This window comes from Gobio gobio (genome assembly GCF_949357685.1).
Source record: "Gobio gobio genome assembly, chromosome: 12".
Taxonomy (NCBI): domain Eukaryota; kingdom Metazoa; phylum Chordata; class Actinopteri; order Cypriniformes; family Gobionidae; genus Gobio; species Gobio gobio.
This window is the reverse complement of record NC_137105.1, coordinates 52,903,345-52,928,346: the sequence shown is the minus strand read 5'-3', so window position 1 is coordinate 52,928,346 and position 25,002 is coordinate 52,903,345. Positions and strand designations below refer to the sequence as shown.

The 25,002-nt window shown below is 41.2% G+C and overlaps 1 protein-coding gene across 6 annotated transcripts in view; it reads right to left on the bottom strand.

Annotated features, from left to right (window-relative positions):
• The window catches only part of akap7 (A-kinase anchoring protein 7), a 37,445-nt gene extending 14,629 nt beyond the window's left edge, over positions 1-22,816 (bottom strand). For 3 of the 6 annotated variants that reach the window (XM_079831293.1, XM_079831292.1, XM_079831290.1), the window contains exons 1-7: positions 22,443-22,816; positions 19,570-19,701; positions 18,994-19,142; positions 18,773-18,909; positions 16,430-16,590; positions 12,254-12,366; positions 9,904-10,051 (exon numbers count right to left, since the gene is read on the bottom strand). In XM_079831293.1, the coding sequence (XP_079687419.1) occupies positions 9,904-10,051; positions 12,254-12,366; positions 16,430-16,590; positions 18,773-18,909; positions 18,994-19,142; positions 19,570-19,701; positions 22,443-22,674 (1,072 nt within the window). In that variant the 5' untranslated portion in view covers positions 22,675-22,816. The remainder of the gene's footprint in view (positions 1-9,903; positions 10,052-12,253; positions 12,367-16,429; positions 16,591-18,772; positions 18,910-18,993; positions 19,143-19,569; positions 19,702-22,442) is intronic. The other 3 variants (XM_079831294.1, XM_079831291.1, XM_079831295.1) reach the window with 2 other exon arrangements.
• Positions 22,817-25,002: the final 2,186 nt, after the last annotated feature.

Below are 25,002 nucleotides of genomic sequence, written 5' to 3'. Positions count from 1 at the left end.
TGTCCTTTAGACAAGTAAATCTGTCATTCACTTATCCGAGTAAAAAATTAGATTTTTTTGTGTGTGTTGTAAATAAAATGTATTCTGAAGCAATATCCTCACCAGTGTTCAATCAGCTTTGACATATTTAAATCTGCATATTTGTGATATTTTTACCTTTTATAAAGGGCATTTTCCGCCTAATCTTATTAAATATAGGCTATTCTTACATTTGAGAAATAAATAAAATTAGAATAAGACACTATAGGGCTGTTACCAATCAAATTAAATCATTTACACTGAAAAATTACAACTGCATTAAATAATGTTATGAGATTATTTCCAACATTTCTTATTTGTATATTCAAAACATATTTAAAACAATGTTTTAAACATGAAACTAAACTGCCAGTAGGTGGCGCAGGTGAACGTCTGTATGAGTGAGTCATTGAGTCGATTCGTTCAAACGGCTGATTCAATCAGGAATGAGGCGGTCGTTTACCATAGATGTACATAATAAAGGCTAGATGTCTCGTCCTCGCTGCTGGCCAATGAAGGTCGACGTCCACACTGGCGGCCATCTTGTCTCAGTCAGCTCGCTCACTCATAACATTGTGTTTTAATGCTGCGTGTACTTTTTAAATAACCATAACTTGCTAAACTTTCTGCCGATTTTCAATCGGTTTGGTTTGTTATAAACGTCAGAGATGAAGTTATGACACTGTGTAGCATCCAGAATTATAGCCACGTTTATAACGTTGGTAAGAAACCAAACCATTTGTAAATCCGTCCAGATTTCAGCGAGATAAGAGTATTTGTGTTCAGATCACTCGCCTTACATCAGGCACAAGATGGCCGCCAGAAAGCTTGGCTGTGACAAGATGGCCGCCAGTGATGACGTTAGAGACTCCGCCGTAAGACATCTAGCCTTTATTATGTATATCTATGGTCGCTTATGAACAGGTCATTGAATCTTTGATTCAACCGATTCATTCAAACTCTGAATCATTCACTAACACACACTGTTGCTGTGAGAAGTGTTATGGTTCTGCTGTGATCTTTGGAACTGTTTTCGCTGCTGAAATAGAACAAAACAGTCAATATTGCATCTAAAATGTAAGTGTCTTATTGTTTATGGAACGGTCATATGAAATCAGCGTGACGTTTTCAGTCGTGATGTTATTCAGGAAAACAGCACTCTTGGTAATGTGACGCTGCAACTGTATCATATGTTATGAATATAAATAAACTCCACATTTCTACATGTTTACTGCGGTGTGTTACTGAGTTGAGGAGCGTTTGTTGTGATTTCTCCTCGAGAGGCTGCGCGAGCGTCAACGTTATAGTTAGTGTCAGTTCATTATACATGATATATTATTATCCACTATCGATCTCCACTTACACTAATGAGTGCAGAATCATTCTTGCATTTTGGTGATTCCCTAATTATTTTTGTTAATGAAGTTTTATCAGGACACTTGTCCGGTCGGGCAAGTCAAATTCTCTTTCACTTGCCCCTTCAAAAAATCCACTTGTCCCGGACAAGCGTTAATGTCGAGCCCTGTTCTCTGGTAAAATGTCTCTCTGCACTAACTGAGATCATTCGGCGGAGTGATATGGAGCTGTGATGCGGCCCAAACTAGAGAAGCACTGACCGACCGCCCAGGGATCGGAATCAGCCGGTCAGACTATGACGACATGAACTTCATCTCCAGAGCCGAATCACGCCTTCCAACGTCACCACGTGTAAATATGACTGTTCATTCATTCAAATACTCAGAACTCATAATTACAATATTTCCAACTCATTAAATCACACATGTGACCCTGCAGCTCAACTCCAGTCCTGATCTCACGGGTGTATCTGTGCCAATAGCCAACAATCATTATATGGGTCAGAATTATACATTTTTCTATCATGCCAGAAATCATTATGATATTAAGATCATGTTCCATGAAGATATTTAGTAAATGTCCTACCATAAATATATCATAAATGTATTATTAGTAGTAATATGCGTTGCTAAGGACTTCAAGATTTTCTCAATATTAAGAGTTTTTTGCACCCTCAGATTCCGGATTTTCAAATATTGTCCGATCAAACCATCATCAGTGTGAGGATTGATTGAGCTGAGCCTCATGACTGGTCTAGAGGTCCAGGGTCACACATCTGTGAGATGAAGAGACACGAGCCAGCACAGCACGACGGAGAGAACCCAGATCCACGACTGGTAAAATAATAATCCCATCCATAGAAACATCAGGACACCGTTTGATGCTATATGCCACGATATCTAAATGCTTTGACGAGCACATGACCTTCTGTGACGCCCATATCCAGAGCCCAGACACTCCCACCTCAGAGATCCCCATCAGTGCTGAAGCAGCGGCTAACCAGCATCGCCTCCACCGATCTCACACACACACACACACACAGCCCCTCATGCGCTGCAGACACACAGTGTGCGAGAGCACGGCATTCTGGGTCCACACTTACTGAGCTTATCCTCCGGGCGGGAGAGAGGGAAGCAGCACAACTGCCCCATGACGGCGGTCGGTCTTCAAGCGCAGGAGTGGTGCGATCCAGCCATGCTGAGAGGGAGCGAGTGACTGTCTCCGCTCCGCTGCGATTATGCAAGCGTGCGCGAGTGTGTGTGTGTGTGTGTGTGGAGGGGGCTGGTGGGAGATTGGCTGGAGCTGTAGCTCCACCTCCATCCTCATGCCAGCTTGAATAATTGCTCTGGAACGGACAGTGGCTTATGTGTATGTGTGTGTGTGTGTGTGTGTGTGTGTGTGTGTGCTTAGTGAACTAGAACAGACCTTTCAACACACATCTGGCTGCTGCTCACACACACAGAATCCAGGGCAAGAGATTTCTGCACAAATAAACACAGCAGTGAGTGTGTGTGTGTGTGTGTGTGTGTGTGTGTGTGTGTGTGTGTGTGTGTGTGTGTGTGTGTGTGTGTGTGTGCTCGCTTCGTTAATCACAATTTAATCTGACATCAAATGTTGAGACAATTAAATTATCTCATATTACATTTGACAGTGACTATAAGCCATTACATCACTAATGAGACGACAGGACAACTAATAGAGTTTACGATTCATTAACAATACTGCTGTTATCCACACACACACACACACACACACACACACACACACTCTCTCACAGACACACACACACACACACTCTCACAGACAGTCATACACAAACACACACACACACACACACACACACACACACACACACACACATTCACCGACAGTCATACACACACACACACACATTCACCGACACTCATACACACATACACACACACACTCTCATACACTCACACACACACACACACACAAGTGGTCTGAATGACACAAGGGCGAGTTTAACAACTGAAGGAGCATCATGGGAATTAGATCGATCCCCTAAACGCTGTTCAGATTCTGCTGCTCATACACAGCTCATACACAGCTCATACACAGCTCATACACAGCTCATACACAGCTCATACACAGCTCATACACAGCTCATACACAGCTCATACACAGCTCATACACAGCTCATACACACATTTTATGCAATCTTAATCTCTCCAGCCCACAGTTCAAACTTCATCCAGTCAAAGTCCAAACAGCTTCAGATTTCAGTTTATGATGATCAGTTCTGAGATTAACAGTGTTTCAGTTCTGCAGTTTCCCTTCTAATAAATTCATAGCGTGTCTTATTAATGCCAGTAATCACATATTGTAGTTATTTGAAAGCTTAAACACTCGATTAATCTTCAGATTGTAATGTTTTTAATTGTTTACTGTTGGTAATGTTCATGTCTGGCCTCAGTCTTCATGTCTTCTCACTCACCCGCCTTATGACAGTAATCCAGTCTGTTAAAGCTGCTGTGAAACAGTGTGTGTGTTGTGAAAGCGCATTACACAAATCACATCTTTCACTGCCACAGCATTTCATTAACACACACACACACACATATGGCCAGAGATTATTCAACCTGAGCCATCATTACACACACAGCTCCATCACTCATCTCCTGTGGCAGGTGTAAATGTTGAATCTTCACAGATCCTGAAGCGTTTATCTCTCCTCTGATCTCTGCAGTAACACACACACACACACACACTGATCAATACTGGCCAGAGGCGCTTCCACACGATCACCTGACCACGTCTCTGACCTCACACACACTCCTATCACACAGAACCAGATCAACATCTGGCTTTCAGCACACCTGACACCTGCAACATCTTGCACAGCACTGCGACTAACAGATCAAATCAACACGCAGAACATGATCCTGAATATCAGTGTGTGAACTTAAACACAAACGCAAGTCCTCACACAACACTCAGAGATTTTTAAAGGCTACATGGAAGCAAGACCCTTCCAGAAAGATGGCGAATGGAAGACTCAGGAGTGTGTGTGTCATCCGGGGATTAGAGAGCCGAGCTTATCCTAGATGAGCTGTGGTCAGAGACCGTCAGATATTAACCACGCTGTGTGTGTGTGTGTGTGTGTGTGTAGCAGTGAGAACACGACTGCATTCAATCTCAAAGAAGAGAACACATCTATGTCACCAGCTGTTACAACCGCACAATTCACTCAAGCGAATGTATTACATCGGGGATTTGAGGAACTCTGACCAGGGGATCAAGGCAGAACCTGCTGGAATATGAGATACAAGAGATTCATTCACAAACACTGATTCATCCAGTAATGAAACAAGTGAGTCATTGAATCATTCACTCAAGAGATTCATTCACAAACACTGATTCATCCAGTAATGAAACAAGTGAGTCATTGAATCATTCACTCAAGAGATCTGTTCAAAAACACTGATTCATCCAGTAATGAAACAAGTGAGTCATTGAATCATTCACTCAAGAGATCCGTTCAAAAACACTGATTCATCCAGTAATGAAACAAGTGAGTCACTGAATCATTCACTCAAGAGATCCGTTCAAAAACACTGATTCATCCAGTAATGAAACAAGTGAAGTCTTTATGAGTGAGTCATTGAATCATTCACTCAAGAGATTTGTTCAAAAACACTGATTCATCCAGTAATGAAACAAGTGAAGTCTTTATGAGTGAGTCATTGAATCATTCATTCAAGAGATTTGTTCAAAAACACTGATTCATCCAGTAATGAAACAAGTGAAGTCTTTATGAGTGAGTCATTGAATCATTCACTCAAGAGATTAATTCAAAAACACTGATTCATCCAGTAATGAAACAAGTGAAGTGTTTATGAGTGAGTCATTGAATCATTCACTCAAGAGATTAATTCAAAAACACTGATTCATCCAGTAATGAAACAAGTGACGTCTTTATGAGTGAGTCATTGAATCATTCATTCAAGAGATTCATTCAAAAACACTGATTCATCCAGTAATGAAACAAGTGAAGTCTATATGAGTGAGTCATTGAATCATTCATTCAAGAGATTCATTCAAAAACACTGATTCATCCAGTAATGAAACAAGTGACGTCTTTATGAGTGAGTCATTGAATCATTCACTCAAGAGATTCATTCAAAAACACTGATTCATCCAGTAATGAAACAAGTGAAGTGATGATTCTGTACTTAAACTGTGTATGCTCAATAACTGGAGTGTTCATTTCATGAAAACACTATATCAGTCTTTCTACTTTAAAACTCGCAGGTTCTTTATTTATTTACAAGCAATTTCTGAGTGGCTTGAAAATAAATCTCACACCATTGTGTCAGTGTGTGTGAGGAGAGTGTGTTGTTTTCTGTGAATGTCTGTGCTGTAGATCATCAGTGGCTGTAGGAAGAGAGTAATGTGTTCATTAGCCTCATTAGTGTGTGTCCGTCCAGATGATCGTCTCACAGCAGGAGCAGCACATCTGAATAATCACACACATCATATTCATAATCAGGCTCCAGCCTCAGCTTTAGTTTAGCATGACCATAACAATTAAAGTACTCCAAGACTTCTATATGCAAATGCCCTCTTACGATTGGCTGACGTCTTTGCATGTGTAATGAGTACCTAGCCCCGCCCACACTGAGTGAATGAACAGGTGTTGATGTGTGTGTATGGAGGTCATATGTTCATGAGCGGGTGTTTATGTTATAAGCAGATTCATTTCAGTAAATGTTCTGGAAATCCACACAGATCTGAAGTGATCGAGAGTGTGTGTGTGTGTGTGTCGTCTGGGCACTCAGACGAGCGTCAGAAACACACCTCAGGGCTAATATTAGACGAGTGTATTGATCCGAGCCGCAGGAGACGCTGATAGAGAGAGTATTGATCAGACTCAGATCAGAGCAGATATAACCCGTCTCATTCACACACACACACACACACACACACACACACACACACACACACACACACACACACACACACACACACACACACACACACACACAGTCAAACCGCAGGAAACGCTCGACTTCGGTGAGTAAATACAATGATTGGCCAGGAGTTTTATTAGGAACTAATAAATGAAGCATACGCTGCTCTTTTCTCCTCTATTGTGCCGTATATCAGAGAGAATCGCTTCTCAAACAAGAACAGATGTAGGCGGGGCTTGAGTGTTTGCTATTGGTGGATCTCATGTGAGTGACAGGTGGCCCCGCCCTCATCATCAGAGAAGAGATGAAGATATTCTGACTCAAGATTATGAACACAATAATGATGTGCTTATGATAATACTGCAGTATTCATCTGAATGAATGCAGGAGCCCGCAGGTTTGTTTAGGAGGTGAATATTCAGTGTGTGTTGATGTTTTCTGCAGTTTGACTGAGAGATTAACCTGAAGCTGAACACCTGATCGCTGCCAATAATAGATCAATAATCCCCTTATCATCTCAGATCATCTCAGACCCTGATAAATAAACCGCAGTACTTCTAGACTATACTGACTCTAGCATCCCTGGCTGTGGGATTAGCCTGATGTCAGCTCTACAGTAGAGGCTGTGAGGATCAACACTGACCCCTGCTGTCCTCATGTGGAACATCACTTACAGCAGTAGCAGTAGCGTTTCCTGCTCTCGCAGTCCCTCTGGTCTGCATCTGACTGAGCAACACTCATATATCTGACAGCACACATCAACACTAGTCCCGCTGTGATTGGCTGTCAGTAGATTACAAAACGCCAACGCAAGAAAACATATTATACATGTATAGCACTCATATTTAAGCTGATGGATGGATGGATGGATGGATAATGGATAGGCGGATGGATAACGGATGGATGGATGGATAGATAGTAAATAGATATTCTGCACAGCATCATGGGTAATGTAGTTTTTCACCAGAATTTCCACTGTTAGACACAATTCTTTTCAAACTCAGCTGGAATAACACGACGGACGGTGTCAACAGAAGCACATCCCATCATTTAGATAGATAGACATATGGATGGATGGATGGATGGATGGATGGTTGAATGGATGGATGGATGGATGGATGGTTGAATGATGAATGGATAAACGGATGATGGATGGATGGATGGATGGTTGGATAGATAGATAGATAGATAGATAGAACGATAGATAGATAGATAGATAGATAGATAGATAGATAGATAGATAGATAGATAGATAGATAGATAGATAGATGGATAGATGGATAGATGGATGGATAGACGGACAGACGGATGGATAGATATATAGATAGATGGATAGATAGATAGATAGATGGACGGATGGATGGACAGATAGATGATGAATGGATAGAAAGATGGATTAGATAGATAGATGGATAGACAGATGGATGGACGGATGGATAGATGATGAATGGATGGAAAGATAGATTAGATAGATGGATGGATGGATAGATAGATGATGGATGGATGGACGGATGATAGATAGATAGACAGACAGATAGACAGATAGATAGATAGATAGACAGACAGATAGACAGATAGATAGATAGACAGACAGATAGATAGATAGATAGATAGATAGACAGACAGATAGACAGATAGATAGATAGATAGATAAGACAGACAGATGGATGGATTGACGGATGAATAGATGATGAATGGATGGAAAGATGGATTAGATAAATGTATAGACAGATGGATGGATGGATAGAGAGATGATGGATGGACGGACAGATGATAGATAGACGGATGGATGGATGGATGGATAGACGGACAGACAGATGGATAGATATATAGATAGATGGATAGACAGATGGATGGACGGATAGATGATGAATGGATGGAAAGATGGATTAGATAAATGTATAGACAGATGGATGGATGGATAGAGAGATGATGGATGGACGGACAGATGATAGATAGACGGATGGACTGATGGATGGATGGAAAGATGGATAGATGGACAGACGGATGGATAGATATATAGATAGATGGATAGACCGATGGATGGATGGAAAGATGGATAGATGATGTTTGGTGGGCTGGATAGAGATGATGGATGGATGGATAGATAGACAGATGGAAGGAAGTAAAGATGTTGGAAGGATGAAAGGTGAATTTTTTCTGCACAGCATCATGGGTAATGTAGTTTTTAACCAGGAATTCCACCGTTAGACTCAATTGTTTTCAAACTCAGCTGGACTAACACGACGGACCGCTCACAGTAGGGCTGACTTTAACGCTTTAGAAGTCATCATTAACAATCAATAGTTTAATAGTCAAACAGTTTCCCTGTGGAGAAATGTGCTCTCAGAAAACTCCCATAATGCATCAGTAATCCCAGCTCTGAGCACGTGAAGGCTTCTCCAGTGTGAATCCTGTAATCACGGCCTGAACGCACTGATATCCCTCCCGCGTGCCAGTGCTGGTTTATCATGTGGTCAGCGCTCCGGTGTTTTCCCGGGATATTGGGAGAAAATAAATGAAGCGTTTCAGAGGAAGAGCCGCAGTATTCCGGACGCTCTTCAGTCCTGCTCGACCGCAGCACTACTCAAAACAGGGGGAGTGGAGGAACGCCTCCTTGTGTGATGTCACCGTTTATTTTCTCTTTAAGGACTACAACAAACGGCTGGTAGGGACTACAACGAGTCAGTGACATCACTACCCCTAACATTAGCATAACCCCGCCCCCAGGAACATGTGGAGAAGAGGAAGAGTTGCTGTAGTCGAGCTCAAGCTGTCGTCCGTCTCACATTTATTGTACAGTACAAACACCAACGCGATAGCATGTTATAAAGCAAGATGACATCATCAGTTATAACCGTAATTACACTAAACTATCCCCGTTCTCTCTTCATCAGCAGATATTCTCTGGCTCATCTTACCCCACACCAGCGCTTTAGAGATGATCATGACTGAATATGCTAATCAATGACTGAAGATCATAACTCATAAATTCATCAAAGTGTGTGTGTGTGTGTGTGTGAGGTAATCAGAGCTGCTAACACAAGCTCTTGAAGCTCCGCCCTCTTCCTGAAAGGGGGCGAGGAGCAGCAGCTCATTTGCATTTAAAGGGAAACACACAAAAACGGCATGTTTTTGCTCACCCTCAAAAAGTGGCAATTTTAACATGCTATAAGTGATCTGTGGGGTATTTTGAGGTAAACTTCACACACACACACACACACACACACACACACACACACACACACACACACACACACACACACACACACACACACACACACACACACACACACACACACACACACACACACACACACACACACACACACACACACATATCAGAGACTTATATAGCCCTCTGCCGATCCGACTGTCCGAGGGCGGGAATCTGTAGTTTTCATGAAAGTCCTAGAGCTGTCAAAAGACTCCCTGACAGATAAACTGAGCGGACACTCTCAGAGAGAGCAAACGCTGTTCTGTGGCGTGATCATGTGTCCCATCACAGCTCCAGCTGGAGTAAAACACCTGCAAACCTCAGCCCATCCCCAGCCAGAGACACACACACACACACACACACACACACTGTACTCACTGAACGTGACGCTCTTCTCGCGGTGGTAGTGTCCATCTTCAGCCTTTTTCTTGAGCATGGAGCACAGGTCCACTCTACACACACATTCGTCTCCAAACACACGGCTGGCGAAGTCGGAGAACAGCGCCGGGTCCAGCTTCTTAACGCCCTGCGAAGACACACACACGTCACACAGTCAGTGTAGAGCACACACACACACACACACACACACACACACACACACAGAGGGCTGGAAGCGTCTGTAGCGGCCGATAACCTCGGCAGGAAGTCTGTCCTGTGGGGAGATTACAGACGCGCATCCCTATCTGTGACCTCCACATGGAGAAGAAGAGTCCACACACACACACACACACACACACACACACACACACACACACACACACACACACACACACACACACACACACACACACACACACACACACACACACACACACACACACACACACACACACACACACACACACACACACACAGCACTGTCAGTCTGTCACATACACACACACACACACACACACACACACACAGCACTGTCAGTCTGTCACGTACACACACACACACACACACACACACACACACACACAGCACTGTCAGTCTGTCACATACACACACACACACACACACACACACACACACACACAGCACTGTCAGTCTGTCACGTACACACACACACACACACACACACACAGCACTGTCAGTCTGTCACATACACACACACACACACACACACACACACACACACACACACAGCACTGTCAGTCTGTCACATACACACACAGACACACACACACACACACAGAGTTCCAGTCCCTTCATCATGAGGATGAGCGCGCATGAAATGTGTGTGTGTGTGTGTGTGTGTGAAGCTGTGGCAGATTAAAGCACAGCGGTCAGATGGCCCAGTCTGTTGTGATTGGTCTACTCTGCTCTGATTGGTCAGATGGCCCAGTCTGCTGTGATTGGTCTACTCTGCTCTGATTGGTCAGATGGCCCAGTCTGTTGTGATTGGTCTACTCTGCTCTGATTGGTCAGATGGCCCAGTCTGTTGTGATTGGTCTACTCTGCTCTGATTGGTCAGATGGCCCAGTCTGCTGTGATTGGTCTACTCTGCTCTGATTGGTCAGATGGCCCAGTCTGTTGTGATTGGTCTACTCTGCTCTGATTGGTCAGATGGCCCAGTCTGTTGTGATTGGTCTACTCTGCTCTGATTGGTCAGATGGCCCAGTCTGTTGTGATTGGTCTACTCTGCTCTGATCGGTCAGATGGCCCAGTCTGCTGTGATTGGTCTACTCTGCTCTGATTGGTCAGATGGTCCAGTCTGCTGTGATTGGTCTACTCTGCTCTGATTGGTCAGATGGCCCAGTCTGTTGTGATTGGTCTACTCTGCTCTGATTGGTCAGATGGCCCAGTCTGCTGTGATTGGTCTACTCTGCTCTGATTGGTCAGATGGCCCAGTCTGCTGTGATTGGTCTACTCTGCTCTGATTGGTCAGATGGCCCAGTCTGTTGTGATTGGTCTACTCTGCTCTGATTGGTCAGATGGCCCAGTCTGTTGTGATTGGTCTACTCTGCTCTGATTGGTCAGATGGCCCAGTCTGTTGTGATTGGTCTACTCTGCTCTGATTGGTCAGATGGCCCAGTCTGCTGTGATTGGTCTACTCTGCTCTGATTGGTCAGATGGCCCAGTCTGCTGTGATTGGTCTACTCTGCTCTGATTGGTCAGATGGCCCAGTCTGCTGTGATTGGTCTACTCTGCTCTGATTGGTCAGATGGTCCAGTCTGTTGTGATTGGTCTACTCTGCTCTGATTGGTCAGATGGCCCAGTCTGTTGTGATTGGTCTACTCTGCTCTGATTGGTCAGATGGCCCAGTCTGCTGTGATTGGTCTACTCTGCTCTGATTGGTCAGATGGCTCGTTTCAGTTCAGAATGGTTCTTTCCTTTGAGAGACAGTAACTCGATTTATCTGCACTCTGAAACTGCAGAGCTTTTACACTCGCTCTATCACACATGAGAGTTATATCCCATTTCCAAACGGTGCCTAATCTGAAAGCTGTTAGTTACACAGAACCGTTCTAAAGTCAGTCAGGCGCATTTTCACTAGTCAAAGCTGTTTTTTTGCATGAAATATACACACACTTACACACCTGTAAGCTCATTACCAATAATAATCACTGATCACTCACTGCTGTTAATATATTCACAATACCAAACTAAAGTACATGTTTAGTTCATTCCCACAACACAACCGACAGACTCTGCAGGATTTGCTTATGAGAATCAGAGAAATAAAACACACACACACACACACACACACACACACACACACACACACACACACACACTCTCTTACCTGCTTGCGTAGTTTGGGAGCTCGTGAGAGTTTGAGAAACGTCAGATGAGGTTTGAAGGCTTTGTCATCTGCAGACGCGATGCCCCGCTCCTCAAACGCCTTCCTCACGCTCTCTGGGTGGAGAGAGAACACACACACACAGCCTCAGAGAGACAGATGCATTCTGGGATAGTCTATTTACAGCCTCAAGACTGTTTCAATGTCCTCGATGTAAGACAAGAACATAATCAATACAGAGAGCGAGCTGGAGAAGGCATTAGCGGACGAGCTCTCAGGATCTTGACGTGTTCTCTCGGCTCCAGAACACTGGGCTCTGCTTATGAGTGTGTATTGATCGCGGTGTGGATCAGTGTGTGTGAGCCATGAGCTGTGTATCTGCAGATCTTACACATGCACAGACTGAAGCACTAAAGCCTCCTCATAACCTCTCCCAGACGGACACAGATCTGAGGCGGGCGATTCCAGATGTGGGCTGATGACTCAAACAGATGTTTAATACATTACTGGACAAATACAAGAGACATTTCTCAAAATATCTTTTACATTCCGCTGAAGAAAGAAGGTCAATGACGTCAGAGCGATCATTTCTGGGTAAACGGCATTACGTGTGTGTGTGTGTGTGTGTGTGTGCACATCTGCATCATCCAGGGTTCACACTCTGTCATGAACACCAGACTCAAGGACTTTTTAAAGCACCTTTTATTTTAAATCAAGCACAATAAATACGATAAATGTGTGTGTGTTACAGCCAATCTATCAAACACCTGCTGTACCAGTGTGTGTCATTACTGCAGGAACGCTAAGGCATTTACTGACAGCTAAATACACTTCCTAATGAGGAAACATGATGTCCAATTTTACAAACTCCACTGAGGAAAGAGGCCGGTGTAGAAGAGCGAGCGAGAGATGCCGTTTGCAGATCTTATTCCTGCTTTTAACATTTATTTCACACTGGTTTTATTTTTTTATAAATCATTACTTCATTAAAACTTCAAAATATAGAGATAATATTGTATACATGAATTTTCCAATTAAATGAAAAGATATGGACACGTTAATTGTTAATTGCATTAAAAATATGCTAAATTATTTATTAAAGCTACACTGTGTAACTTTTTTAGTTTATTCTTAGCTAAAAACACTTAGTTCTTTCAAAAATATATGTGCTCATTAATGTATATTTACTTCTTTCAAGTAATAAAGTATTCTGGTAAGTTTATAATATGCCATTGTAAACACATACGGGTGACGGTTTGAATGCGGGTCGCCATGTTGATCCTCCATCTTGAAAGTACATTAGCCAAAGAGGGACATACCCGTAAATTCAAGCTTGGCCTTTGGTGTTTTAACACTCGATGGCTCCGTGTCCAATGTGGACGAGGTCGAGCTGGAAGCCATGTTAATCTTGGACTAAATCAGCCACCGTAGAGATAAAACGAAATCGGAATTGAGAGGAACAGAAACTAATATTCACTGGATGGTCATATACCTTTACACCACTAGATGGGGGAAAATATCACACAGTGCAGCTTTAATAACCTGTACATGTACCTTTTAAATCAATAACCTAAAAATGTAACCTAAAAATCAATTTGAAGGCTTTTAAAACCTGCACATATATTATATTTAACATATATAATCACTGTCGTAATAATAGACCATTTCAAATGTTTACGTGCTTTTATTTCTTTTTTTTTTTGAGCGCTGATGAAATATTGCTCTTGTAAACACTCGCCAGCATTTCAGTAATGAAAGTCTAGAGCCGTTTCTCAATACCAAGTACACAAACTTCTGACTTGCCAAGTTCGACTCGGGAGAACGAACTCCAGAGGACGGGAGGAATCGCCATCAATCGTCAATGGAGAAACGCCATCAGTCGCTGCCCAAGTCCTGTTCCAGTTCAAAGTTCACATCTAGCCGAGTCCAGTTCAAATCCCCGGATGTGTCCTTGATCCGCCCCTTTTATCGAGGAGACGTCAGACAGACCGGTATCCCAGAATGCATCTCGCACCAGCCAGCAAACGTCAATAGCGGATGAGTTTTTAATATTTCGTTTTGTTATAAATATGCATTGAAGATCATATGCATTGCCTGCAGTACATTTGTGTGGCTATATATGTTTAATATTTTTAATGAAAATGAAAAGAGGCAGAGTGGTGTTTTATCATATATTTAGTTTTATTGTAGCCTAAAATATACAAATATATACACTGAGTAACGCTATCAAGAACGCTGCTGTTCCATTAGCAGAGGACCGGACTAGTGTCCTCCCGTCCTCGAGAGTTCGTTCTCCAGAGTCAAACTTGGCAAGTCTGAACTACCACGAACACAAGAGGTGCAAGAGTCAGAAGTTTGCGTACTTGGTATTGAGAAACGTATATTTTAGGCTACAATAAAACGAAATATGTCATAAAACACCACTGCCTCTTTTCATTTAAAAAAAAAAATTGCCACACAAATGTTGTTCAGGCAAAGCGTAGCTACATTGATTATCTTATATATTTATAACAAAACGAAATATAAAACACAACCCTGCCTCTTTTCGTTTACATTTAAAAAATAATAGGCCTATATTAAACATTAATATGTGGTTTAGGTAAGGTGACCAGATTTCTGAAATGGAAACCGGGGACATTTCCTATTTGAGTGGTCAAAATATCACTAAAATCTCATGTTATTATCTTTTAAATAAAAAACAGGGGCAATACATTTTTTATTGGGTTTTTTTGTTTGTTGTTGTTGTTGTGGGCTCCCTATATTATTATTAACATTAATAATTATGATTTAGTTTGATTATTTTATGTGGATTTAATACAATTCAATGCACCAGCAAAAAAACAAACGCACAATGAAAACAGTTCATTTAGTAACCATTGTAAATAACAAGCCGTTCAAAACAATATTATAACACGACTTAACAAAAACACATTACAAAAATAAAACATAAATATGATAAATAAAACTATTTAACAAATATTTTAACATTTTATAATTGTATTTAATATACACAAGTTTATAATACTATACAAGTAATAAATAAAAAAATTGTTTTTACTTCAAATGTTTTATTGCGCTTGTGCTTGAAAATAACTCTGACTATCCTAAATTGGTCTTGTTTTGCATTGTAGGCTTATTTTAAGCAGAAAGTGTGTGTTTTCTGCATGTGTTGCAAATGACAAAGCAATGCCGCCCCCTGTTGAGGCTCTGTTATAAAGCACATGCAAACAGTATTACTTTAATTTAACATGAATAGTAGTAGGCCTATGTTACTACGTTGAAAGCAAAAATGTTTCTTTTGAAATTTGATGATAATGTCGCTCTGCTCGTCTCGGGGGTGTGGGGGGGCATTACTGATCGTTGCAGCCCTTGGTGCGAGATGCATTCTGGGATACCGGTCTGTCTGAAGTCCACAAGTCTCTTCTCGATGCATCCTCGATAAAAGTGGCGGATCAAGGACACATCCGGGCATTTGAACTGGACTCGGCTAGATGTGAACTTTGAACTGGAACAAGACTTGGGCAGCGACTGATGACGTTTCACAAGTCCACGAGAACACAAGTACAGACAAGAACACATATTGAGAAACGGCCTAGATCTTTAAAATGCATCCAAATGACAGCGAAGCGCAACCGTACGGTGGCCTGCAGGGGTCAAAAAGGATATAAACAGTGAATTTTGGAGTGATATATTCTTGAAGATGTGGATTCGGACGGTAACTAAATGACCAAACAACCTTGTGTTTGTTTGAAAACAGTCTGTAATTCGACCAGGGATTTTTACGCAAGTGGTGGGAGAAAAACACTGACATTCTGGATTCAGACTGCAATAAAATCACAGACTAGACCCTGACAATGAGGAAAACACCTCACAACCCCACGAGAAACTATTACCGGCCCAATAGAGCTTTAGACAGTAGATGGCGCTTAAAGAACAGCAGAAATATACTGAAATATCTTCCTCCTGTAACGCTGGTTTGTTCTGGATTTGGCAGCGCATGAGGGCCAATGTTTGGAATAGCACACGCTACTCTAACACAATATAGTTCAGGCTTAATTCAAGCACTTTGAAGGACCTGTGTTTGTTTTCAAGAACTGTCACGAAGCATGGGAACCCTGATCATCAGACACAACACAGCACAAAAGCTCATTTCTCCATGAAATAATCGATGCGATGTACCTGCCATGAGCGCGAGTGTGTTCAGATGCTCTCCTTCTGCCATCTCAACAAACGCCACTTCCTGTTTGAAGTGTCCGATTCCACAGAAGGGCAGGAAGAGTCTGCGTCCCTCCAGCAGCGCATTCAGAGGAGACTCCAGCGCTGACAGTGTAGACACAGCACTGCACACACACACACACACACACACACACACACACACACACACACACACACACACGCGTCAGATACTGTTCATCAAATCATACATGCTCACAAACAGAAATCCGTCTTTTAGTTCTTCCATCATCTGTGACAGATGATGAGTGTGAAGGCATGTCATATAATTACTACGCATGTCTCTCTGACAGATCTTACACGTAAAAAATAACTCAAGAACCATAAAGAGAAGATCCTGACAATCAACACACACTTCACAACGGTTCTGGGCTTTTATTCGGGCCTTGATCAGCCCTGCATTCAGTGACCTGGTGATTTAGGACGGTCACTAGTGGAAGCCCATCATAGAAAACAGCAGAGCATGAAGAGGAATGATTTGGTTGCGAGTGCACTTGCAGAGACTCCGCCCACACTCTCTTCTGATTGGCTGTGATTTTGGATTGATTTGGTTGCGAGTGCGTTTGCAGAGAGACTCCGCCCACACGCTCTTCTGATTGGCTGTGATTTTGGATTGATTTGGTTGCGAGTGCATTTGCAGAGAGACTCCGCCCACACCCTCTTCTGATTGGCTGTGATTTTGGATTGATTTGGTTGCGAGTGCATTTACAGAGAGACTCCGCCCACACGCTCTTCTGATTGGCTGTGATTTTGGATTGATTTGGTTGCGAGTGCATTTGCAGAGAGACTCCGCTAGGGCTGAACAATATATCGTTATCGTATCTATATCTAGATATGAACTTTCAAGATATTACTATCGAAAAAAGCAACGATATAGATTTCCCCTCTCCGCGCTCGCCCTGCGTACAACTCTGGCCGTCACAACATACATCAGTTTTGCGAGTGCCCTTGAATGCCCCGCTAAAGCCAGCGCACACACACTACAGCGACGTGGGAACTATATTGTGAGAGGGGGGGCGGCGTTTCCATGGTGACGCGTCATTGCTTGGCACGTGACACACCGCAGCAGCAACAGCGCTGAATGAATGATCTGCTTTTATGTCATTTTTTTCCTTTTTTATTCAAAATATTCACAAATGTGTTAGCTATAGCATGAAATATCTGATATTCCGATTGTCAAATACATGCAGTGGAAGTATATTGTCGTTTAAACAGCTTTATAGCGATGGCGTTAGTTGAGCTGTATGTGCGATGGCCGCCGCCGGGTTAGTTTGTGCCGCAGACGCAGTTCAGAGAATCGGATCTGTTGGATTTACAACCTCTATGTTTACAACACGTGAATTCATCCACTGCTCCCGAAATACTTCAAAGTAAGTGGCTGGTGAACTGGGAATAGAATAGAGTAAACATTGAAGTTACTTACACAATGTGTATCTGATATGAATAAAACGTGTCGAATTATAATGGAAAGGATTATTATTACCTCTTCCATAGACATCAGTGTGTATTTTACAAACTTTACAAGCTAAATGTATTGTTTTTTTAGTACTTATGTGTTTGAAACCTAAAATAAACAGTATGTGGTTGAAAACACTGAAAAGTTGTGCTATATGACAGCTCTGAGCGCGCCTGTCTCTGTTGATCATGTGATGCTCTTGATCATCCGCTCCAGCCTAGACTGATCACACCTGTGTGATCGTACGTGACAAAGGCTTAAAAACAATACATTTTCTGACACAAATTTTTGAAATGTAGGCTTAAATCAAACACATTTTAATTCAGATTCTGGTTTTCACCGAACACGTAGTCATATCGTATTGTATCGATATCGAGATATCTGGCATGAAAATCGAGATATTACATTTTTTCCATATCGTTCAGCCCTAGACTCCGCCCACACTCTCTTCTGGTTGGCTGTGAGTTTGGTTGCGAGTGCGTTTGCAGAGAGACTCCGCCCACACACTCTTCTGATTGGCTGTGATTTTGGATTGATTTGGTTGCGAGTGCGTTTGCAGAGAGACTCCACCCACACCCTCTTCTGATTGGCTGTGATTTTGGATTGATTTGGTTGCGAGTGCGTTTGCAGAGAGACTCCGCCCACACACTCTTCTGATTCGCTGTGATTGATTTGGTCACATTTAAACTGAATCCCTGCATTAAGAGTCCTGCGCTGCCTTCAGCTGCTCTGAACACTGTGTCCTGTGTGTGTAGCTCCTAACACTGCCAACACAAAACATTGGAGTGTGTGTGTGTGTGTGTGTGTGTGTGTGTGTGTGTGTGTGTTCTTACAGATCAACCTGCTCCTGAGTCTTCAGGTGAGCCACCAGTAGAGTGATGTGAAGGGTGTCCACCGGTATGAGCGCTCGCGACAGACGAGAGTCCTTCTCCAGCACCATCTCCTGCACCTCCTGCACCGCCTGTTTGATCTGACACACACACACACACACACACACACACGATCAAGTACAGTGAGGACAGACTTCTCAGTGAGCTCCTGTGGGTGTCTGTACCTCTGGATTGGTGATTGGCACAGAGATGAAGTAGTTTGGGCGAGCGGTCTCCTTCTTCTTCTCCTTCTTCTTCTCCTTCTTCTCTCCATCCTCCTCACTCTCCACCCGATTGCCATCTCCTCTCTTCCGCTTCTTCTTCACGCCGGAGACTGAAAACACACAATGACCAACGGTTCATCACATGTAAAATAAACACAACCACCTGCACGTCTTTAATTCCTTCTCATAACTCATAATGAACAGACACTGAGGCGCATTCATGCTCTATTCAAACTGTGCTGAGGATCTGAGAACGCCAGAGCTATTGATGGAGGAGCAGAGGCTGTCAAACAGAGGCATTTCTCAACTCTTGGCCAGAGACGCCCAACAAATGTTTAATTCATGGCATGTCGCAGCTGGGAATCTGAATGCAGGAGCAGCTGCGGTGCTAGGACGATCCCCGGATCGCAGCCAGACACCGTCCCTCAGTCCCCCAGCGCGGCTCTCTCTCGGTCTTCCATGATCCGGCTCGCGGAGGATTCCCGATCCCGCAGGAGCCGCTCCGCACGGCCGCTGTAAGAGGTAAGTGAGACTCACAGCCCAGCTCTCTCCAGGCCGCGGTGTGGGCGAAGGGAAGCTCGGCCATCAGCCGGCCGGAGCATTCTGCCTCCTTCTGCGGCTTCTGCGGCTTGCCTGACGCTTTCCTGGCTTTCCTGACTTTCCTGACTGCTAAAAAGAAAAGAACGAGAGCAAATGAGGACTGGAGACTAGTCCTGCTGGAGAAAAGACAGCTTTAGAGGTCACTTTGGGAATCCAGCTGTACACATTTAGCTGCTATTTGCTTTGACTTCTTTTTATTTAATAGTTTTGTTTTTGATGAAATGCATCATTGGCAGGATATTACCATATTGGCCAAAACACCACATTAATGTTTGATTGGACGCGCAACTTTTGACGTCAAACACAAAACATATGGGGATTCTTCCCCTATTACACATTAATCTACATACGTTCGGTATCATTCGGAAGCTTAAACACTCAAAATTCGTTGCTTTTTTGTGATGTCAACTTCAAATTCAATTCGTTTTTTTGGCAATTTTAGTCTTAATTGTTTGGTCAAATATATATTTTGTAACAAAATTCTGTATATTTGCTTATAACTTATTCACTGAAGAGCAAAACTCTGAGTGCCTATATTAACCCTCTGATGCTCTTCGGTCCTTTCTGTTTTGAAATGTTAAAAATCACAGCTTCATCAGAATGATGTGAAACTTGGTGACTTTTCTAGCATTAGGGATGTTAACACACACAAAAAATTGGGGTCAGGATTCGAGCATGCTAATTGGTCATTAAAAAAAAAAAAGTAGCGTTTATTGTCTTCGGTCATAAATGACCGACCATAGGAAATGAATGGGAAATCAGCAAAAACACAAATTCACCGGAAAAAAATCTATATTTCTAACAAAACAAAACAAAAAATCTAAAACTGTATAATAAATAGTCTTTGAGATTTTTAAAATATAAATTCAAATCCATCTACAACAAAAAAAAATCATTAAATGTGTTCAAAAGAGAACAAGGGAATTCTCAAGCCTCCACATTGAGACCTCTAGTGGTTACACACATCCCATAGTTGCATGATTTCTTAAATAATTCCAAAAGAGGGGCTAATCTGCCATCAAAAAAATTATTTTGAAGGCCTAGTCTCTATTTTAACCTGAAATACTGCAATAATTAATAATAATAAAATATATATATATTTTTTTTTTAAATAATTTTTAATGACAAAAATAGACCATAATTATTGCAAAAAATACCATCAAATCATCTCAAAATACAAAATTAAAAAGAAAAAAATATTATTGAAGAAAAATAAATTGCATTGGTTTTACTGAAGTGGAGGAAGTTTAATTTTTAGGTGTCCGGTCACTTATGACAGTGAAGATGACCAGTGCAACCCCTAAAGGAAGAGCAGCAGAGGGTTAATAGTTAATGTAATAGTTCATAACTACCCATAATTATGCATTATTTGCATTCAGCACCTCAGGACAGAGAGAGCGACACCAGAGCTCAGATGATTGACACTTTAGAAATTATGAAAACAGACGCTAGTGAAGAGAAAAGATTTCTAGTGTCAAAACTGGGCCAAATAACCAAATTCTATTTCACGATAACAATATATATCACGATAAATTTATTTTAGTGTGGTTTTATCTAATTTCTGTTATTAAAAATAAGACAAAAGAAGCAAATTACAAACAATAGGCCAAATACAATGTGACAAAAACATGAATATGTTTATTTAACAGCTAGAATTAGTACAGAAATGTAAAAAATAAACTGTGAATTAAATATCAATGTATTCTTATTAAAGCTAGAGAAGTTATTCAGCCGAGAGTTTTTTCTCTTTTGTCTGATTGACATTAATGACAGGTTTATTAGGCTACTGTCACTTTAAGAGCAAACGCACGGATCCGTTACACCGACACACACCCGGTTTACACACAACTGTTTACTTTCACTAGAGACATGACCGGCTGCCTTTACATTAATACTCATTTTGATATGACTGTGTGTGTATTTGATAGGGGTGTAACGATTTGTTAGAAAAAATGAAAGTTTTAGTGACATTATTACATTAAACGACTAAAATGCATTTTTGAGCTGTTTTAACTGAAAGCAACTTGCACTGATATATCGTAAAATATGACAATGCCATTGTTTTGTCCCAAGATGCACACCAGTAATGCTTTTTTCTAAAGCATGTTTGTAAATGTTACTTAAATGTCCTAATTGATCTAAGGCCTAATCCTGGCTTTAGCTAAGCCCTGTCTGCGAAACCGGGCCTAAATGTGTCAATTTTAAATAGTTTTTTGAATATATTATAAAAGCAATATCGTATTGCATATCGAATATCGCATTATTTAACAATGTATTGCATATAACATTTTTCTTCAATATCGCACAGCCCTAGTCCTGATAAAAATACACTAATAATATTATTATTTTAATAATAATACAAAAGTAATTAAAAAACCCTCTTCTTTATTTTTACTTAAAACATCGGGAAACATATCATATCGTGAGTTCAGTATCGCGATTTACATCGAATCGTGACACAAGTGTATCGTTATACACCCCTAGTATTTGACAATTCAAGCGCAATTAGACGTGACAGAGAACTGAATTCGGTCGCTTTCTGTGCACCTCAAGTTCCTTTTCAGGATGTATTGCGCTTATAACTCTTAACATCAAGCACGACCCGCACTTTACATTCTCATTCCTGCATTTCATCACTCTGGAGTGCGATAAATTACATGACGCGATATACCGTGGTAACGGTATATATCGTCATACCGCGGTCGCTAATTTACATCAAGTTAGGTTGTCTTATAAAATGCTGTATTTGTTTATGTAGAGCTCTAGGTGAAGCACAGGGCACATGTGGTCCAGTAGTGTGCATGTCTCACCCTTGGTAGTGTCCCTGTGTAGTGTCTGCGTGGACACAGACTTGTCCTCCATGGCGCTCGACTGACCCTCAGCATGTGCTACTGCATAATAACACACACTGCTCCGAGTGTGTGTGTGTGACTGAGATGTGACACGCAGCGCCACCTCAGCACACTTGACCACTTCTGAGTGGACGCCTGCGGTAAACACGCGCGTTAACGATCCGGCGAGCAGAAACTGGCGACAGAGCATGTCCAGTCAAACTATATCTATATATCTATATCATATAACTATAGGGAGAAGTTATATGAGTGCTAGTCATGTCAATAATGCACTTCTGGCTCAGATCATACGGTGTTTACTGCAGCAAAACACAACACAACACACATGGTACGGGCAGTCAGAGGGGACACGCGGTGCTCCAAGAGAAAAGCGTTTCAGAAAAACAACAATTTACTCACTTAGTTTGACATTTCTTCAGTGTAACACAACATTAGATAATTATAAGAATGCTCGTCTCAAACGCTGCTGTTTATGATCAAAAATATATGATCGTGCAATATATGAGTGGGGGAAAACGTTTTTCCCAAAATAACCACTAGATAAAATCAAGATAAGTTTGTGCTGTTGCTACGGTGACCGGAGTGATGTAGAAGTTTTGACCGCGAACCGTACACTAATGACGTAAGTTACCTGAGAGGAAACCGATTTCACGTTAAGTGATATAATTTTTAACAGTAAGCTTGTAAAAAGCTCCTAAAGCTTGTTTTGCAGAACATCACAGTTGTATATGATATGAGAAGAGCACGGCCTATAGTTAAGGAAAATATAATTATATTTTCACAATGACATAATGTTATTTTCAAACCTAATCTGTGGGGTATAGTATCATAATTACTGTAGATACCATGGTCTGAACATCACATTCTTTGTGTTTACATCAAGTGTAATCTAACTAGGTGGTTGAATACAAATATGTGTACTTTATATTAAAAAATTACCTCATATTAGCATCAGCTAGCTAGTTAGTCAGCCAGTTAGCATCAAAAAGGTTGCTTTTCAAAATGGGTCATTAATAAATATTCATATTTATCTAGTGTTATTTTGGCTTGTCTTTTTTTATTTTAAGCTAAAACATGCTTGTTCTCTGTAAATGTATAAAGCAAATGGCTTTGTCAGGGTGAGGGCATTTTACCCCTCCTGTGGCACAAATTACATTTTTGCTAAAAATCTAATAACATGAAAACGATTTTTTTCATACTTGGTTTATAATTTAAGTCATTGTCACTGAAACTAGGATAACTATTCTAGACACATTTTAACATTTAATTAAACATTTAACACGTTTTCCCCACTCTACAGTATACTTTATATTTATATTTATTTATGACTCTATATTTAGAAGTCTTCTGAAGTCTCACAACGCTTGTTGTGCGCTCTAATAACTCATGTGAACTTCTGTATATATATTTTTGGGAAAACGCATATGGAAATCTTTATGATCCTAAAATAGGCTAATAACTTGATTTTGATTTTGTGGAAATATGGAAGCTTGCTTCCGCCACAGAATGAAACATTTTCAAAGATAATTGTGTCTTTTTATTGCACAATTGTGAGTTTGTATTCTAATATAAAGTCAAATTGCGAGTTAAAGTCAGAATTGAGTGATATAAAATCACAATTGTGAAAAAAGGCAGAATTAGGCTAGCCTACCCTTTTTGTTTTATTTTTTAAATAATTGTGACTTTTCATCGCACAATTGCGAGTTGTAAAGTCTGAATTGCGAGATATAAATATGTAATTGTGAGATAAAAAGTCGCAATTATCTTTTAAAAGGTTTTATTCTGCGGCGGAAACAAACTCTCACAGAATCCTTTTTTCTTAAAATTGTTTTATATCTTGCATTTCAGACATTCTTTTCCATTGGAATTGTGAGGAAAAAGTCACAATTAATTTTGTATTATTATTATTATTATTTTATGTGGAGGAAACACGCTGCCTTCCATATGACCTGAATAATTTTTGACAATTTCATTGATTCACCCTCTTGAATATTAATATAATCTCTTGATTACCCTGCGGGATGAACTGATTGGCTGAAAGGCAGATGCTGGGTAAGTGATAGCAATAATTCTGAATTCTACTATAGTGAAGGATTATGAATATTAAAGGGATAGTTCACACTGTATGAGTTTCTTCTGTTGAACACATAAAAGGATATTTTGAAGAATGTCAGTACTCAGTTGACGGCACAAATTGACGTCCAATGTATTTTTATCATGTAAATCAATGGTGCTGTCAACTGAGTACTGACATTCTTCAAAATATCCTCTTGTGTTCAACAGAAGAAACTCATACAGGGTTGCAACAACAAATGATTACTCTTTTTTGGGTGAACTATCCCTTTAGTTTAGCTATGGGCAGTTGAGGCAGATTCATGAGTGAAGCCTTTGCTATAGTAGAAGCCGCTATTCGTGTGTTGAATAGATTTTTTGTTCTTTGTGTCCAGCGCTTCCTTCAGCTACACTGAGGCCTTTATTTCCAAACATAAATCCGTCTTGCCAAAACATGACACAGACA